The following is an 18816-nucleotide window of genomic DNA, read 5'->3' on the forward strand; positions in this document are numbered from 1 at the left end:
ACTAGACATCAATCACAGAAAAACTAGGGAAAAGAAATCAAATACTTGGAAAATGAACAATACCCTGCTCAAAAAAGACTCAGTTATACAAGACATCAAGGAGGGAATAAGGAAATTCATAGAATGCAACGAGAATGAAAATAATTCCTATCAAAACCTCTGGGACACAGCAAAAGCAGTGCTCAGAGGCCAATTTATATCGATAAATGCACACATACAAAAAGAAGAAAGAGACAAAATCAGAGAACTGTCCCGACAACTTGAACAAATAGAAAGTGAGCAACAGAAGAATCCATCAGGCACCAGAAGAAAACAAATAATAAAAATTACAGCTGAACTAAATGAATTAGAGAACAGAAAAACAATTGAAAGAATTAACAAAGCCAAAAGCTGGTTCTTTGAAAAAATTAACAAAATTGATAAACCATTGGCTAGACTGACTAAAGAAATACAGGAAAGGAAACAAATAACCCGAATAAGAAATGAGAAGGGCCACATCACAACAGACCCAACTGAAATTAAAAGAATCATATCAGATTATTATGAAAAATTGTACTCTAACAAATTTGCAAACCTAAAAGAAATGGATGAATTCCTGGAAAAACACTACCTACCTAAACTAACACATTCAGAAGTAGAACAACTAAATAGACCCATAACAAAAAAAGAGATTGAAACGGTAATCAAAAAACTCCCAATAAAAAAAAGTCCTGGCCCGGACGGCTTCACTGCAGAGTTCTACCAAACTTTCAGAGAAGAGTTAACATCACTACTATTAAAGGTATTTCAAAGCACAGAAAATGACGGAATACTACCTAACTCATTCTATGAAGCCACCATCTCCCTGATACCAAAACCAGGTAAAGACATTACAAAAAGAGAAAATTACAGACCTATATCACTCATGAACATAGATGCAAAAATCCTCAACAAAATTCTAGCCAATAGAATTCAACAACATATCAAAAAAATAATTCACCACAACCAAGTGGGATTTATACCAGGTATGCAAGGCTGGTTTAACATCAGAACAACCATTAATGTAATCCACCACATAAATAAAACAAAAGACAAAAACTACATGATCTTATCAATTGATGCAGAAAAGGCATTTGACAAAGTCCAACACCCATTTATGATAAAAACTCTCACCAAAATAGGAATTGAAGGAAAATTCCTCAACATAATAAAGGGCATCTATGCAAAGCCAACAGCCAACATCACCCTAAATGGAGAGAACCTGAAAGCATTTTCCTCGAGAACGGGAACCAGACAAGGATGCCCTTTATCACCTCTCTTATTCAACATTGTGCTAGAAGTCCTAGCCAGAGCAATTAGGCTAGACAAAGAAATAAAAGGCATCCGGATTGGAAAGGAGGAAGTAAAATTATCTCTATTTGTAGATGACATGATCTTATACACAGAAAATCCTAAGGAATCCTCCAGAAAACTACTGAAACTAATACAAGAGTTTGGCAGAGTCTCAGGTTATAAGATAAACATACAAAAATCACTTGGATTCCTCTACATCAACAAAAAGAACACCGAAGAGGAAATAACCAAATCAATACCATTCACAGTAGCCACGAAGAAGATGAAATACTTAGGAATAAATCTTACCAAGGATGTAAAAGACCTATACAAAGAAAACTACAAAGCTCTACTACAAGAAATTAAAAAGGACATACTTAAGTGGAAAAACGTACCTTGCTCATGGATAGGAAGACTTAACACAGTAAAAATGTCTATTCTACCAAAAGCCATCTATACATACAATGCACTTCCAATCCAAATTCCAATGACATTTTTTAATGTGATGGAGAAACAAATCACCAACTTCATATGGAAGGGAAAGAAGCCTCGGATAAGAAAAGCATTACTGAAAAAGAAGAAGAAAGTGGGAGGCCTCACTCTACCTGATTTCAGAACCAATTACACAGCCACAGTAGTCAAAACAGCCTGGTATTGGTACAACAACAGGCACATAGACCAGTGGAACAGAACTGAGAACCCAGATTTAAATCCATCCACATATGAGCAGCTGATATTTGACAAAGGCCCAGTGTCAGTTAATTGGGGAAAAGATAGTCTTTTCAACAAATGGTGCTGGCATAACTGGATATTCATTTGCAAAAAAATGAAAACAGGACCCATACCTCACACCATGCACAAAAACTAACTCCAAGTGGATCAAAGACCTAAATATAAAGACTAAAACGATAAAGATCATGGAAGAAAAAATAGTGACAACCTTAGGAGCCCTAATACAAGGCATAAACAGAATACAAAACATTACCAAAAGTGACGAAGAGAAACCAGATAACTGGGAGCTCCTAAAAATCAAACACCTATGCTCATCTAAAGACTTCACCAAGAGTAAAAAGACCACCTACAGGCTGGGAAAGAATTTTCAGCTATGACATCTCCGACCAGCGCCTGATCTCTAAAATCTATATGATTCTGTCAAAACTCAACCACAAAAAGACAAACAAACCAATCAAGAAGTGGGCAAAGGATATGAACACCCACTTCACTAAAGAAGATATTCAGGCAGCTAACAGATACATTAGAAAATGCTCTTGATCATTAGCCATTAGAGAAATGCAAATTAAAACTACGATGAGATTCCATCTCACTCCAAGGCTGGCATTAATCCAAAAAACACAAAATAATAAATGTTGGAGAGGCTGCGGAGAGATTGGAACTCTTATACACTGCTGGTGGGAATGTAAAATGGTACAACCACTTTGGAAATCTATCTGGCGTTATCTTAAACAGTTAGAAATAGAACTACCATACAACCCAGAAATCCCACTCCTCGGAATATACCCTAGAGATACAAGAGCCTTCACACAAACAGATATATGCACACCCATGTTTATTGCAGCTCTGTTTACAATAGTAAAAAGCTGGAAGCAACCAAGGTGTCCATCAACGGATGAATGGGTAAATAAATTGTGGTATATTCACACAATGGAATACTACGCATCGACAAAGAACAGTGACGAATCTGTGAAACATTTCATAACATGGAGGAACCTGGAAGGCATTAGGCTGAGCGAAATTAGTCAGAGGCAAAAGGTCAAATATTGCATAAGACCACTATTATAAGATCTTGAGAAATAGTATAAACTGAGAAGAACACATACTTTTGTGGTTACAAGAGGGGGAGGGAGAGGGTTTTTTTACTGATTATTTAGTAGGTAAGAACTGCTTTAGGTGAAGGGAAGGACAATACTCAATATATGGAAGGTCAGCTCAATTGGACTGGACCAAAAGCAAAGAAGTTTCCGGGATAAAATGAATGCTTCAAAGGTCAGCGGAGCAAGGGCGGGGGTTTGGGGACCATGGTTTAAGGGGACTTCTAAGTCAATTGGCAAAATTATTCTATTATGAAAACATTCTGCATCCCACTTTGAAATGTGTCATCTGGGGTCTTAAATGCTAACAAGCAGCCATCTAAGATGCATCAATTGGTCTCAACCCACCTGGATCAAAGGAGAATGAAGAACACCAAGGTCACACAACAACTAAGAGCCCAAGAGACAGAAAGGGCCACATGAACCAGAGACCTACACCATCCTGAGACCAGAAGAACTAGTTGGTGCCTGGCCACAATCAATGACTGCCCTGACAGGGAGCACAACAGAGAACTCCTGAGGGAGCAGGAGATCAGTGGGATGCAGACCCCAAATTCTCACAAAAAGACCATACTTAATGGTCTGGCTGAGTCTAGAGGAATCCCGGCGTTCATGGTCCCCAAACCTTCTGTTGGCCCGGGACAGGAACCATCCCTGAAGACAACTCATCAGACATGAAAGGGACTGGACAGTGGGTAGGAGAGAGATGCTGATGAAGAGTGAGCTAATTATATCAGGTGGACACTTGAGACTGTGTTGGCATCTCCTGCCTGGAGGGGGGATGGGAGGATAGAGAGAGTTGGAAGCTGGCAAAATTGTCACGAAAGGAGAGACTGGAAGGGCTGACTCATTAGGGGGAGAGCAAGTGGGAGTATGGAGTAAGATGTATATAAACTTATATGTGACAGTCTGACTTGATTTGTAAACGTTCACTTGAAGCTCAATAAAAGTTAATATAAAAAAAAATGAATTACCAAGGAATAAATAGTGCTTTAATAAAAATATTTTAAGCTGAGACCAGAAGAACTAAATGGTGCCTGGCTACAACCAATGGCTGCCCTGACTGGGAACATAACAAAGAACCCCTGAGGGAGCAGGAGAGCAGTAGGATGCAGACCTCAAATTCTCATAAAAAGACCAGACTTAATGGTCTGACTTAGACTAGAAGGACCCCGGAGGTCATGGACCCCAGACCTTCTGTCAGCCCAAGACAGAAACCATTCCCAAAGCCAACTCTTCAGACATGGATTGGACTGGACTATGGGATGGAAAATAATACTGGTGAAGGGTGAGCTTCTTGATCAAGTAGACACATGAGACTATGTTGTCATCTCCCGTCTGGGGGGAAGATGAGAGGGCAGTGGGGGTCAGAAGCTGGCTGAATGGACACGAAAAGAGAGAGTAGAGGGAAGGAGTGTGCTGTCTCATTAGGGGGAAAGCAATTAGGAGTACGTAGCAAGGTGTATAAAAATTTTTTGTATGAGAGGCTGACTTGATTTGTAAACTTTCACTTAAAGCACAATAAAAATTTAAAAAAGAATTTTAAGCTGAGATGATACACCAAGAATATTCAGACTTGAAAAGGTCTTTTTTTTGGGGGGGGTCTGCCAACATAATACGCGATGGGTAAGTAACTGTATGTTCACTCGCCCGTGAAAGATGCCACTGAACAAGATTCTCTGAGCAGTAAGCTAAGCGTAGAAGGTACACCAATTCTTTTCATCCCTGCTGAAAAATACTGTCAAATATATTAGTTTTAGATCAAAAGGAAAAAGTAATTTCACTCACGGGGTGAGGGGCTGCATATATGACCTTTAACATAGTGCCAAAAACATAAACTATATGTTGAGGAAGTACTTAAAATACTGTTTTAAAGGTCTTTTACATGAACAGCATGTTATTTCAAAATAGATTTTCTGGATCATTTTACTTGGATGGTAATGTTCATTTCTGATGGCTAAAATTATATTAAATTTGAAATTTCCAACAAAAACGTTCAGGAGACAAATACAATCATATATGCTTTTATTTCTGCAACCCCATTTCCAAAATTTAATATGCAATTCCTTAAATTGCTGCTTTTTCTTACGTACAATGTAAATGAAGAGCAGAACACAGGAGACACAATGTGAGAGGAGCTGGGAAACACAGCTGTAAGGCAGAGAAAGGAATACAAGACAACTGTGGTCGGCTGAGTAACAGATTCCTAAAGATGCCCACATCCCAATCCCTGGAGCCTGTGAATATGTTATGTTACATGGCAAAAGGGACTTCGTTGATATGAGTAAATTCAAGATGTTGAGCTAGGAAGACTATCCTGAATTATCTGGGTGGGCCTGATGTAATCCTAGGGTCCTTATCAGAGGGAGGCAAGAGGGTGAGAGACAGAGAAGGCAATGTGATGATGGAAACAGGGAGAAAAGGTGACATGATGCAGAACCACAGCCAACGTACGCGGGCCACCTCCAGAAGCTGGAAAAGACAGGGTAACAAATTCTCCCTGAGAGCCTCCAGAAGGAACGCGGCCCTGTTGACACCTCGATTTTAGCCCACTGATGCTGATCTTTGACTTCTGATTTCTAGAACTGTAAGATATTTTTTTTTTAAGATAATAAACTTGGGTTGTTTAAAGCCACTGAGTCTGTAGTAATTTGCTACAGCAGCAACAGCAAACTAATATAACAGTCACTCTGAAGTATAACAACAGTTCCCACAACAGCAAACCAATGTAACAGCTCACCCTGAAGTATACTGACAGTTCCCACCATGGCCATGGCCATTTCCAGACGCTGCCACCTGCAGGTGTCATAGCACAGGGCGCAATGACAACTGTCTGCCCAGCATCCTTCCTCCTTCCTAGCAGAACCTCAGTGCTGTGCATACCTCCTCCCCCAGGCAGCCTAGGGAACCACAAGAGGCTGGCCCCATCCACAGCACCAGGGCAGCCAATCGTGGCACTTTCTGCTCTTTCACACAATCACCTGTCAGCCCATCAGCACCTGGCATTCCCTTGTTATCGTTCCAGGAGTGGGCAGACAACCTACATTGCCACGCTCAGACAAAAAAGGAAGAGACTTTATCTTTATGGATTGCCTCTAATCATGTACAAGGAAACTAGGGCCCCAGCTGCTGGCAGCCACCTTGCAATCACGGGGGAAGCTGAAGACAAAATGGCCACAGGGAGGAGGGCAGAGTAGAAAAAAGAAAACTGCAGCGAATCATGGAGAAAGCATGAATAGATCGTATTCTCAGCCAGCTTCACCATGGGCTTCTTTTTTAAGAGATAAAAATACTCCTTTTATGTTAAGACAGTTTGAGTTGTGGTGTCTCTTTCCGTTAGGATGATGAAACCATCCTAAGCTATTCAGGAGGTCAAACCCTCATGACACTAAAAAAGTTACATAATAAAAGTAGATGGCTCACAACTGTGAAGAGTACACCAAGGGAAAAATCAGGACCATGAAGCAGTGGTTAATTTGCTGTTCTTAATACTTCTCATCTCCGAAATGCAGTTCTCAAGAATGAACAACTTATTTTCAATAAATACAGGCGGTAGTTTTCTGATCTTTTGAAACCAGAGAGAAAAACGTCACATCCTTTAGCCAAGGTTATTTTGAACGGCGTGGATAACCAGCAAGATGTTCGGTAAAACTTGCTGACGATCGTGACTGGGTTTCTTGTGCACAATTTCACATAGATTTTTGCCTGCATGATGGGTAAGTGATGGCAGCTCACTGTGGCGCAGAGCTAACGACATTTCCCTGACTGCTGGGGGAACCTGGGGCTACTTGTATTTCCTCTTCTGTGAACTGCCCTTTCATCTCCTTTGTCCATTTTCTGTTAGCTTGTCTTCTTATCAATTTGTAGACACTCTCTATACAGTAGAGATAGTAACTCTTTTAACAGTCACGATGTTACAAATGATTTTTCACAGCCTAATGTTTGGATTTGGTTTCATGTTATCTTACAGCATATAAATCTTTTTTCTACTTTTTTTAAAAATAAAATTGAACCTCATTTCCTCTCTAGCTTCTGGGTCCTATCTCTACTAAAGGTGGTCTTCCACTTCCCAAACTGATACGCACCTCTAGATTTTCTGATTATTATTTTGTTTTTTATAATCAAACCTTAAAACAACCTGAAATTTTCTAAGTCAGACATTCATAAGCCAGGACCTTATGTATTAAATAAAACATGGTTTTCTTCGCTAGCAAGCAGCCATCTAAAATGCATCAATTGGTCTGAACCCAGCTGGAGCAAAGGAGAATGAAGAACACCAAAGACACAAGGTAATTATGAGCCCAAGAGACAAAAAGGGCCACATAAACCAGAGACTACATCAGCCTGAGATCAAAAGAACTAGATGGTGCCCGGCTATAACTGATGACTGCCCTGACAGGGAAGAGAACAGAGAATCCCTGATAGAGCAGGACAGCAGAGAGATGCAGACCCCAAATTCTTGTAAAAAGACCAGACTTAATGGTCTGACCGAGACTATAAAGACCCCGGAGGTCATGGTCCCCAGACCTTCTGTTAGCCCAAGACAGGAAGCATTCCCAAAGCTAACTCTTCAGACAGGGATTGAGCTGGACTATAAGACAGAAAATGATACTGGTGAGGAGTGAGCTTCTTGATCAGGTAGACACATGAGACTATGTGGGCAGCTCCTGTCTGGAGGGGAGATGAGAGGACAGAGGGGGAAAGAAGCTGGTTGAATGAACACGGAAATAACAGGGTGGAGAGAAGGTGTGTGCTGTCTCATTAGGGGGAGAGCAACTAGGAATATATAGCAAGGTGTATATAAATTTTTATGAGACTGACTTGATTTGTAAACTTCCAATTAAAGCACAATAAAAATTAAAAAAGAAAACATGGTTTTCTTTCTGTTGATCCTGGTTGGTACTTTCTGTGATACACAGAGAGAGAGACTGTGGAAGTAACAAACAAAAATCACACAAAACCTCGACTTCTCACTTAAGGGACAGCTCTCTGACTTACACAAGTGGTAGTGCTCCCTAACAAGCACAGAGTCCCTGGCAACTTGCCTGCTAGGAAAGTCCCCATTTGTGTCTGACCAAAGCCAACAAGGGAAAGTACTGTGGGCCCCACATCAAAGGCCTCAGGGAAAGGTAGCCTTCTCTTCCAGAGGCGACCTCGTGATTCAACCACCACCCCAAAATTCTGAGTTGATGGTCCACTCCTCCCCTGAGATCTCAAAGGACACTTGGCAGCCTCACAGGTCCTCTCTATGGACCACCTGGACACTTCCTGAGGGCCTTCTGGGTGACAAGTAGCATGACAGGCACTGGTGATCAGTAAAGGCAAGACAGGTAAGTCCCTGGTCTTAGACTTAGAGGTCACTGGTGAAGGGGTGAGACTGAGGGTGAGTCACCTTCCCAGAATGTCTCCCTCACTCTCTAGATTGCCTCATTATGGCAATTCAAGTAGGGAACACGGCATGTGTTTACAATTCACACCTTCCTCAGAAATCTCACCATTATGGACAGGGTGCACCAATAAAGCTGATTTCCTAATAACCAGGAATCTGTATGAACCAATAAACCTATTAATTAACTACTTTGGTTATGTGTTACTGTGTTTGATCACATAAGTATTATGAAATGAAAAGATAATGAATGGCATACCTGGATGACTTTGGGCAATACATCAACTCCATTTTTAGTGTTTTGTGTTGTAGTCAGATATTTTTTTTCCGAAAAGAACGTTACAATCCACTTAATAAAAACAACGCGAGCAGCCATGTATGGAATTTTTGTACTGTAAACGCTTTCATTGTCCCGAGTTGTAGTAATGTACACTGGCTTCGGTCTTAAATGAGGGATGTCTGGTAAAGAAAAGAACACATGATCATGTCACTGAATCTTAACGATATGTAACTCCTATAAATGTTTCAGTTTTCAATTAAATAGGCATACATTTGGTTGTCTGAATAAGAACTAAGGCTAAAGAACCAGCAATTATTAAAAAATGGTATCTTCTGGTAGGGTCACTTCTGATTCCACTTTGCACTCTGATCTAAAAGAGGTGGCTGTTGTTGGTACTGTTCACATACAACTGGGGTATACAGCTGTGGGAAAGCTAGGCTCATAACCCTTTTCAACAATTTTAAGAAAATTATATGAGACTATTTTTTTTTTTATATTAGTGAACATGTTTTCATATATATGGCTATAACCCATTGCCGTCGAGTCAATTCCGACTCAGAGCAACCCCACAGGACAGAGTAGAACTGCCCCATAGGGTTCCCAAGGCTATAAATCTTTATGGAAGCAGACTGCCACATCTTTGTGGCAGAGCGGTTGGTAGGTTAGAACCGCCGACCTTTCCGTTAGCAGCTGAGCACTGAACCATTGTGCCACCAGCTGCTCCTTGGAAACCCCATGGGGCAGTTTTACTTTGTCCTATAGGGTTGCTATGAGTCAGAACTGACTTGATGGCAACGGCTTTGGTTTTAATCTACTCTTCTTTGCGGCTGCAACAAATGTAAAAGCATGCATAGACATTTTTTTCATCATTTAGATACTTTAACATCTGGCAACACACAGTGGATCAAATTCACTGAACCTTAGTTTTATATTCTTTTCCCTTTAGATGAATCAAGGAAACAGAATCAATATAATATAATTTATGCCCAAAAGAATCAGGAAGTCATGTTTCATCTTTGAGGTATCAGATGCCATCATTTCCAAAGAACTTAACAAGAGGTCCATTTCTCATTCCTTAATGTCCATAATCAATATGAAAATTATATTGTATTGAACTTGAAATACCACTTCCCCGAGTCCAATTCTATTTTACTAATTTTTGTACACCTGGGTGCACAAAAATGGCAATGAGTTCGGGTTTTTTGGATACTTGCCTCACACGATGCATGTCCCGGTACCCCTGAAGTCAGGATTTCTCCATCTTTCAAACACATTAAGCTCCCGCTGCCTTGCCCTAGCCTGAGTCTATGTGTGAGCACATATGTGTACACATAAGCGCCCACCACTACTGAATTCCCTGCCCACGTTCCCCAGGGAGGTTAATGTACAGTGTGATCTTTCCCCTCCAAAACTCTTTTGATTATTTCTTTGAACTAATTTCACCTGCTGTAATCTCCTGGGGAGAGGAAGATCTGCCCCCACCGTCACCACTCTAAGGGATGGCTCTGCCCTGTAAGTTCCCATTTCTTACAGAAGGAAAACTTTAGGAGCTAGATTAGAAGTTTCCTTATGTTTCCTAGCCATCTTGGGCTTACTGTCCCTAGATTGTCCAAGTGCTCAACCATCTCCCTCTGCACAAGCAGCTGCCAGCAGGGCCTGCTGGATGAAACAGCAGCTAGTACACAAGAAGGGGCACGCTACGTGCAGCTGGGTGCCCTGAGCTGGCCCACTTCACCACTAAGCAAGGTCAGGGGTCCCATCTCCCCACCACCCGTAAGAAATGCAAGTGCTTTTAACACTGAAAGATGGTCGATATATCAAAATGCCACAATGCATTTCAAATTATCTCTGAGTACGTGAGCCACTACCCCTCTCTCTCATTTCTAGACTGGGGTACATCTTAGTTTGTACAAATAATTAAAACCACTTATTAGGAATTTCAAACCTGTTAACAATATTTAAAGCTACTATTAAGCACGTGAAAAAATGACTATTTTACTTAAAAATAATCAAAGGTCACTTTGAAGGAATGGTACAGCTTTCCTGTGGACAGCCTCTACAGATGGCCCAATCAGTACTTACCAAGTACAGGTTTGTAGATGTTTGTTAACTTAGTAAATGATGGAAATAAATGAGGAAGATAATACTTTCGAAACAAAGTAAAAAGAAATTTAAAACCAGTATCTTGATTCTCCTTATTCTTCCACTCCAAGCTTGCAGCCTTTGGATAATATGTGGAAAAGAACATATGTATACTTTTATTTTAAATGAACATAAATTGAAGTGAAATGCTGCTATATTATTAAAATTCCTACCTAAATAAAAAAATTGAGAAATAATACTGACAGTTACAATATTTAACAAAACTCAAAAAATGGCAGGGATTTTTTTCTTTTCTGAAACAGCTCAACAGCAGGGACGACCCGCCGGGAGCCAGGAGGAGAGATGAGTAACAGAGGTGCAGCCCCCCCACATTGCTTAGGGAAGTGTGGCAGAGAGAGGGCCTTAGACAAGGCCTATCAGTGGTTCTTGGTGCTGTTTAGACCACAAAGCACTTTTCCAAAGCAGAGCTTCTCTACTTTCTTCATGTCATGGCCCACTGAGAAACTGGTCATCTTTGTGTGGCCCCTGCAGTAAAGGAATGAGGTACTCTGGCTTCTCCAGGAGCAGAAGGGGTCTGCATCTGTAAGCCATCAGCAGCACCGCTGGGTGGGCCAAGAGAGAAGCTCTGGCGCTGAAGGCTGACCTCAGTAGAAAGAAGGATGGGAGAAGGCAGGGAAGGGAGCAAGGCATGGACGTGCACAAAAATTCTACAGACAACTTAGGGGGTGGGGGGGTCACACTCTGCATACAAAACCTCTGCTCCAAAGCAATACCATCCTTCCTCAATCAGGACCCTGGGGATCACGTAACTGGTCCACAGCTCATTAGTGACACATCTGGAATGAGAACCCAAGTCCTCCAACACATTCAAGTTCTAAATATTCTATGCTGATTTCCTGGGGACAAATGGAACTTCCAACCACTTCTGGACAGATGGAGTTTGACATGCAAGGGCCATAAGAGCCAAAATGTGGAGTTTCCAAAAGACAAAAGAACACCCTGGCTAGGTACTTGGGGTCTGGTAGTCCTTGAGTTTCAGGTGGTGGCTAAAGGAAATTAGAGAGGAGGGGGACAAGACTACCCAGCAAGAATGAGTAGTTAGAAAGGGTAGCCAAGGACTAAATCCTGAGGGGCAGCAGAGAAAAAAAAAAGTGGCCTGAGGAAAATTGAGAAGTGAAAGAGAAAAGCCAGAAGAAAACATCGTGGGACAAGAGAATCCCATGAAGGAGGGGTACTGAGTCAAAGTCCACCCGAAACTAAGTAGAGCAAAATTTGAAGAGTGTCCTCCCCTGGACTTGGCCACTAGAACCCTTCATGGCCTAGGGACCTGCTGTTTTATAGTGACAGGGCAGAGGGTAGGTTATAGTGGGTGTCAAACAAACACCTGGTGAGAAACTGGACTTGGCAGAAATTAGCATTTCAACAAACTTGGTTGTGAAGAGAAGAACAGAGTTGAGATTACACCTAGGTGGAACTCAGGAACAAAGAAGGGTTAGCTGAAAGAAAGGAATCAGTAGATTTTATTCTAATCATATCAATGTTTGCAAGTATAGACCAGGAGACTTAAATCACCTGATAAAATCATAAATAATTTTAGTTCTGTACCCAGTTAGTAAGTACTAGAAAACAGATACGTGATGTACGCAGGCCTATGCTGATGGCATGACAAGAAAGTTATGAATCCTTCTGTCCAATCTCCCCATCTGCTCTGCCTACTCCTGATCCACCTAGTCAGCTTGAGCTTGCTCCTTCCCCAGCCTGTCTCCCTAGCACAAAGGTCAGGGTTACAAAGAGGGAAAAAAGTTTAAACGCACAAACACACTCACACAAAATATGCCAGGTCTTGGCTAAAACGACCTGACGATAGCACACCCTCCATGTTTAATAAAATCACATCAAACGAAAAAGCAACAACATAAAATATGAACGCGTGGAGAAAAGGGGGGTAGCATGGAGAAAAGGGGGTACCATTTTCTCTTTCCTACTGAGACTAAGACTATTACTGACTTATCTACCACTGTGTTCTTACCTGAATAACCATATACTTCAACAGTATTTGAAGAAAAAAGCATGTTTGGTCCTCAGCGATCTTTTCCCCCGATATGGCTGGTACGAGTGGAGTGATTTCTTCTGGATATATCTTTGCTTCAGGGTAGAAAATAATAAGAACTCTTTCACCAAAGTTAAATTTCAAACAGGGTTTAAAAAGCACATATAATGTTCTCTATAAAAATCCACCCACCCACCTGTCCATCTATCCACCCATGGAACCACTCATAGTGAACCCCACACCAGTGTGCACAGGGGACTTGGGAACTCTCCCATTACTTCTTCCACTTGACCATTCTTTTCCCTTTTAAATTCTCTTTGGTCAGCCCAAGATCAAATGCCAGTCACTGGGCAATAAAGTCATATGCAGTAATAAATCAAGAGGCAAGTTCCTTGAAAACTCACAGGACACAACAGCTGCCATTAACAGTCCCATGAAGCTACTATAGCCCTTCCACAAATGCTGCATGAAAATACACAGCTGGCACAATATGACCCCAGGTAAGTAGATGAATGTCTACTTAGGAAATAACAGTGATGAGGACAACAGACAGTAGTTCTGGACGGCAAATTTACATTGCAGTAACAGTCACAAAAACACTCCAGACACACCATGTGTTTTAAAATTTTTTTTATTACCAACATCTGTCCCCTTCCCTTCCATTCCTGCTTCCACCACTTCAATAAATTCCTTCTTCATCATTTCATATAAAGTAGGCTCATATTTTTTCAATTCTAATGTGTCTAAGAAAACCAAACCCATTGCTGTTGAGTTGATTCCAACTCATAGCACCCCCACATGTTTTGTAGGAATCTACTGTGCATATGAATAGGGAATAATTCCTTTTCAGACCCCATCTATGAAACTAGAATTTCTATTCAGGAAAATGACAAACCTCAATGTAACTTCAACATGTAAGATCTGTCAACATTACTCACCATCAGCCGCATTAGGGCTAGGATTAAGGAGAGTCTCCAGTGTACAGGGCCCTCTGGAAGACATGACTGCTGGGAAACCAGGCACCAGGCAAGCGAAAATCAGCACCTGCTCTTCCGCACAGTTTGTCTGAAGTGCTTGAAGCCATAAAAGAAACAACCTGATTCCTTCACATCTTATCTAAAAATAAAATGCAGAACAACGAAAATGAAACACCTGAATCCGTAGAAATTCCCTGCAATGAACTAGAAGTGAAAAGTGCCATTAGAGTACTGCACCAAGTTCTTCACTCAGGGAGAAGCAAGCAAGGAGGCTGCAGCACAGCACAAGGGCTAAGGGCTTGGGTTCAGGAGCCAGACGGCCTGGGTTCCAATGCAGGTCCCGCCACTTTCTAGCTCTGACCTTGGGAGAAACACTTAATCCTCTCTATGCCTCAGTCTCCCTGTCTGTAAAGTAGGGATTTACCACAAAGACTGTTCTAAGGATTAGTTGAGTTAGCATATGTAAAGCACTCAAAACAGACAATGCCTGGCTCACAGTTAGTGCTATGGCAGTATTGATTATTAATAGTATTTCATTGCATAAGGAAACAGTGTCCCTTATCATCAATGCTCAATTATCCATGAAAACGATGACAAAGATAATCTTCCAAATTTTCACTGCGCTTTGGATAGAATTTTTGTCACGTCACTATAATATGCTCACGTATAATCTTGAAAATCAGAACACCTGGAGCTAAACAAGAGCGAGCCTTAAGGGCCTGATCAATGGGATCAGGGCAGTTCTCTAGCTTTCCCGGCTTATGTCCCCTACTACATTCTCTCCAATGCCTTCGCCACGCTCTGGATGGTTGGCGCCACCGTTGGAAAACATCAACACAGGCGGATGTGTCCTCTTTCCTCCTCCACACTTCCTTACAACTTCATACTGTGCCTAGAATTCAAAACACCAGTGCCTCCATTTCTACAGTCCTAAGTGGCTGAGAAGAGGATGTCAATAAAAGAAGTGAAATAAGCAAAAGAGATAAAAACATCACAAGCAGCTGAAAGACACAGTGAGTTCAACCGCAGGCCATGGGAACGACTGCCCAGCCCCAGCCATCTTGTCAATTAAAGCAAGGTTGTGCTGATTCCACCAAAGCAAGGGTGTTGCAAGCCAAACACGAGGCTCTGCAGGAAAACCAAAAGGAGGATAACAGCGAAAAAAGAAGTGTGGATGGCTCCCGACAGAAGGCAAATAAACCAAGACAGACACCTGATTCGGAGAGTGTGCAGCACTCATTAACTGAGTAGATTTCACAGCACACTTCCAGACAGGCCAAGAACTTCCACCACTGCCCTACACAAACTTCCATGTCCACGCACACCTTCCCTCCTCTCCCCAAGCAGGTAAAATGAGTAGTAACACTGCTGAACGCATAACACTATTCAGCTGTCAAGACAAAAATGATACAGCTCTATGTATATTTAGTCAAATTATATTAAATTTAACAAGAGGAAAGTTTCTATGACATTCTATCATAAGTTGCTGATTTTTTATGGTAACTCTATTTGAGACAACTGAATTTAAATAAAACAAAAAAACTAAACCCATTGCTGTCGAGTTGATTTCGACTCATAGCAACCCTACAGGAGAGAGTAGAACTTCCCCATAGGCTTTCCAAGGAGCACCTGGTAGATTCGAACTGCTGACCTTTTGGAATTTAAATAAGGTTATAATAAACACGAGATAACAACATGATAGGTTTTAAACTATAAGACTATAAGACTATTCTAGTAAAATACTAGGAACAAAATATGAGGCTAGGAATTGCTCCTCTTTTTTCAATATGTAAGAGATCATTAACATTTCAAGTTTTAAGTGGCTGTGATTGTTTAAGTGGTATAAACCAAAAACACATTGGTTTATTAAAGACATAGGCGGCTTAATTAGCTACAAGCGAATTATCGTCCATGAAATGTTCATCGCAGGCCGGCTGCTATCTGCCACTTACATTTTCGCGTCATCTCATCCCACTATCAAGTGGTACTTGTCACTGTAAAAGGTGAATTCATTTAACAGTAAGCCCATTTTAACCTAAATTACAAGAACAATCCGCTGCAAATAAATACTCAAGAGTACGGCGCTGCCGCTCTTTTCTCTCACGGTGTCCTCACGGTTATCGAGGACAATTCAGAGACAACCGCGGTTTTAACCAAATTGCTGGGGTGGACAGAATCGGGCACGTCAGTTTAGCGAGGAGCTTGTCCAACCCCGTCCTGTTTCAGACAATGAAATCGGAGCAGTTAATTATTTGCCCATGTCCCCCAGCTGTAGACAGCAGAACCAGAATCAGAACCCAGGCTCCAGACTCCAAATCTCCAGCCACTTTCTCCCAATCCTGAAAATCTATCATAATAAGTTATGATGTAAGAATAAAAACGTTAGCAATATTTGTCATATAATTTTTCAATTAAAAATAAAAACTTAGTCAAGAGGTTTTAAAGAACTTTTTTCCCCCCCCAAAATGTCATAACATTGTCCTTCATGGCATTAATAAATTTGGGCAATGAAAAATGTCATTAAATTTCATCTAAAATAAATACCTTAATAGAATTTCCAGTGTGTAGAAGCTTCTTTAAAGTTGAGCCTAAAAGTTTAAAACAATGAATTAGAAATGAAGTATATGAACACGTATTTAAGATCTATCTTAAAAAGAATGTAGTGTTAGAAAGAAAAAATGTATTTGTAATTAAAGATACAATTTTTTTTTTTTTTTTTAAATAAAAAGAAGAAGGCTGGCCTTTAGAAGCAAAGCAACACCACAGAGGGAGAGAGACCTCTCAGATCACAGCACTTTAAGTATGTACCTCTTCAAAACTCTTTTAAAAGAGTCAAAATGGTTGATATTACTGTAACCCAAATGCCCACGGCATATTATGTGCAAATATCTCTGGTCATACATAAAATGAACGCTTAAAAAAATTGCTAAAAGTAAAAATAACGTAGAACTACTCCCCACAAACCTTTTTTACAAGAATGTTTTACAAACACTCAGGATGACATCTTTTCTGCCCTGGCAAAGATGACCCCATCTACCGAGGCTCCTCTAATAAATCCTCTGGCAGAGGGCCCTGGTCCTACCAAGAGGGAATCAAGGTACACGCAGAACCACCTGCCCACTAAAAACTCTCGTGCAGTCTTGCTTATGCAGATGGAAACATATCACCTTGTATCCTATAAATGTGTTCATTCCCTCAGTATGGAGACAGCCTTGCAACTTGACCTAAATACCATATGGAAACCCTGCTGGCATAGTGGTTAAGAAGCTATGGCTGCTAACCAAAAGACTGGCAGTTCGAATCCACCAGGTACTCCTTGGAAACCCTATGGAGCAGTTCTACCCTGCCCTATGGGGTTGCTATGAGTTGGAATCAACCCGACGGCAACAGGTTTGTTTTCTGGTTTTTTAAAAACCATATGTGGCCTCTAAAATGGGATTTTAACCTCAAAAAAGGAGGTAAACTTTTAAATGTAAATAAATATATTGGAAGTCTTAGGCAAGAGAAATTTTTCTCCCAAATTACATATCAAACCAAAAAAAAAAAAAAAAAGCATACGCAGACCCCCTAGATGAAAAGTTTTATATAATATTTAAAACTGGGTACCAAATCACATTTACTACACCAACATAATTCAAAGAGATGGTTCACCTAGAAATAGAGCCACTGTCTTGCCGACTGCTACAGACCACATCTATGTGGACAGATACACGTATGTTTCTTTAATGAACCACCACTAGTTGCCATCGAGTCAATTCCATTCATGGCGACCCCACGTGTGTCAGAGTAGAACCATGCCCCGTAAAATTTTCAGTGGCTGATTTTTCGGGTGTAGAGAACCAGGCCTTTCTTCCAAGTCACCTCTAGGTGGACTCGTATCTCCAACCTTTCAGTTAGCAGCTGTTTGCACCACTTAGGGACTCCAGTTAAACGCATACTCTCTAGGAACTTATTGGTCAGAGCAAAAGCACTGGCAATCTGAGGGCATCTGACACAGCTGTTCTGCTACTAAACACACCTAACACTGGGGCTGATCATTGCCATGACTCAGGCTGGATGAATTACACTACTTAAATCATTAATGGAAGGACTCAGGTAGACATGGCTCCAGCAGCATGCTTGTCCGTCTTCCTACTCTTGTATATTCTGCAATATTCCCTAGATTTGGGCAGTCCTACTTTCTGGACATAAGAATCCATTTTCCTTTCTCCAAAATTATCTAATGCCTTTAGATAATATTGGTAAATTGGAAACCCTGGTGGCGTAGTGGTTAAGTGCTACAGCTGCTAACCAAGAGGTTGGCTGTTCGAATCCACCAGGTGCTCCCTGGAAACTCTATGGGGCTATTCTACTCTGTCTTACAGGGTTGCTATGAGTCGGAACCGACTCAGCAGCAATGGGTTTGGTTTGGTTTGCTGGTAAATTAACAAAGTTGTAAATATCATAACTTAGATATAAAACCAAAAACCAAACCCAATGCTTCGATAAGTGCCTGAAATTCATTCGAGGTATGATTTTACAAAATAGAAGAGCATTAGATCTCCTGTTAGTCTCTCGAGGAGCAGTTTGCACCTTAATAGATAAATGTTGCTGTGGTTATGTTAATATGCCATCTGAGGTTTTGCAGAACATAGTTGCTGTTGTGGCACGTAAAAAGTAATTACTGATGCTGCTTATGTACAAAGACTTCATGAAATCTGTTTCTTTGATTCAAAGACTTTAAGGTCATGGTTTCATGTGTTATTTCAGACAACTGACCTAACGTCATTGTAACTGTTTCCATTCTACTTCTAGTTCGCTGTATGGTGCCTGGGATCCTAAAAATCAGATGTTGCCCAACTATCATTATCGATGTTTTTGATCAAACATTCTATAACAGG

General features: G+C 41.0%; 1 protein-coding gene across 6 annotated transcripts in view; it reads right to left on the reverse strand.

The window, feature by feature from the left end:
- Window positions 1–18816, reverse strand: part of RALGAPA2 (Ral GTPase activating protein catalytic subunit alpha 2) — a 459903-nt gene that overhangs the window by 341359 nt on the left and 99728 nt on the right. For all 6 annotated transcript variants that reach the window (XR_007515412.1, XM_049869401.1, XM_049869403.1 and 3 more), the window contains exons 5-9: window positions 16481–16524; window positions 13898–14075; window positions 12939–13054; window positions 10889–11027; window positions 8786–8985 (exon numbers count right to left, since the gene is read on the reverse strand). Coding sequence is in view for 5 of the 6 variants with exons in the window: in XM_049869401.1 (XP_049725358.1) it covers window positions 8786–8985; window positions 10889–11027; window positions 12939–13054; window positions 13898–14075; window positions 16481–16524 (677 nt within the window). In the remaining variant the exon portion in view is untranslated. The remainder of the gene's footprint in view (window positions 1–8785; window positions 8986–10888; window positions 11028–12938; window positions 13055–13897; window positions 14076–16480; window positions 16525–18816) is intronic.

The sequence above is a fragment of the Elephas maximus genome, chromosome 25 (genome assembly GCF_024166365.1).
Source record: "Elephas maximus indicus isolate mEleMax1 chromosome 25, mEleMax1 primary haplotype, whole genome shotgun sequence".
Classification (NCBI taxonomy): Eukaryota; Metazoa; Chordata; class Mammalia; order Proboscidea; family Elephantidae; genus Elephas; species Elephas maximus.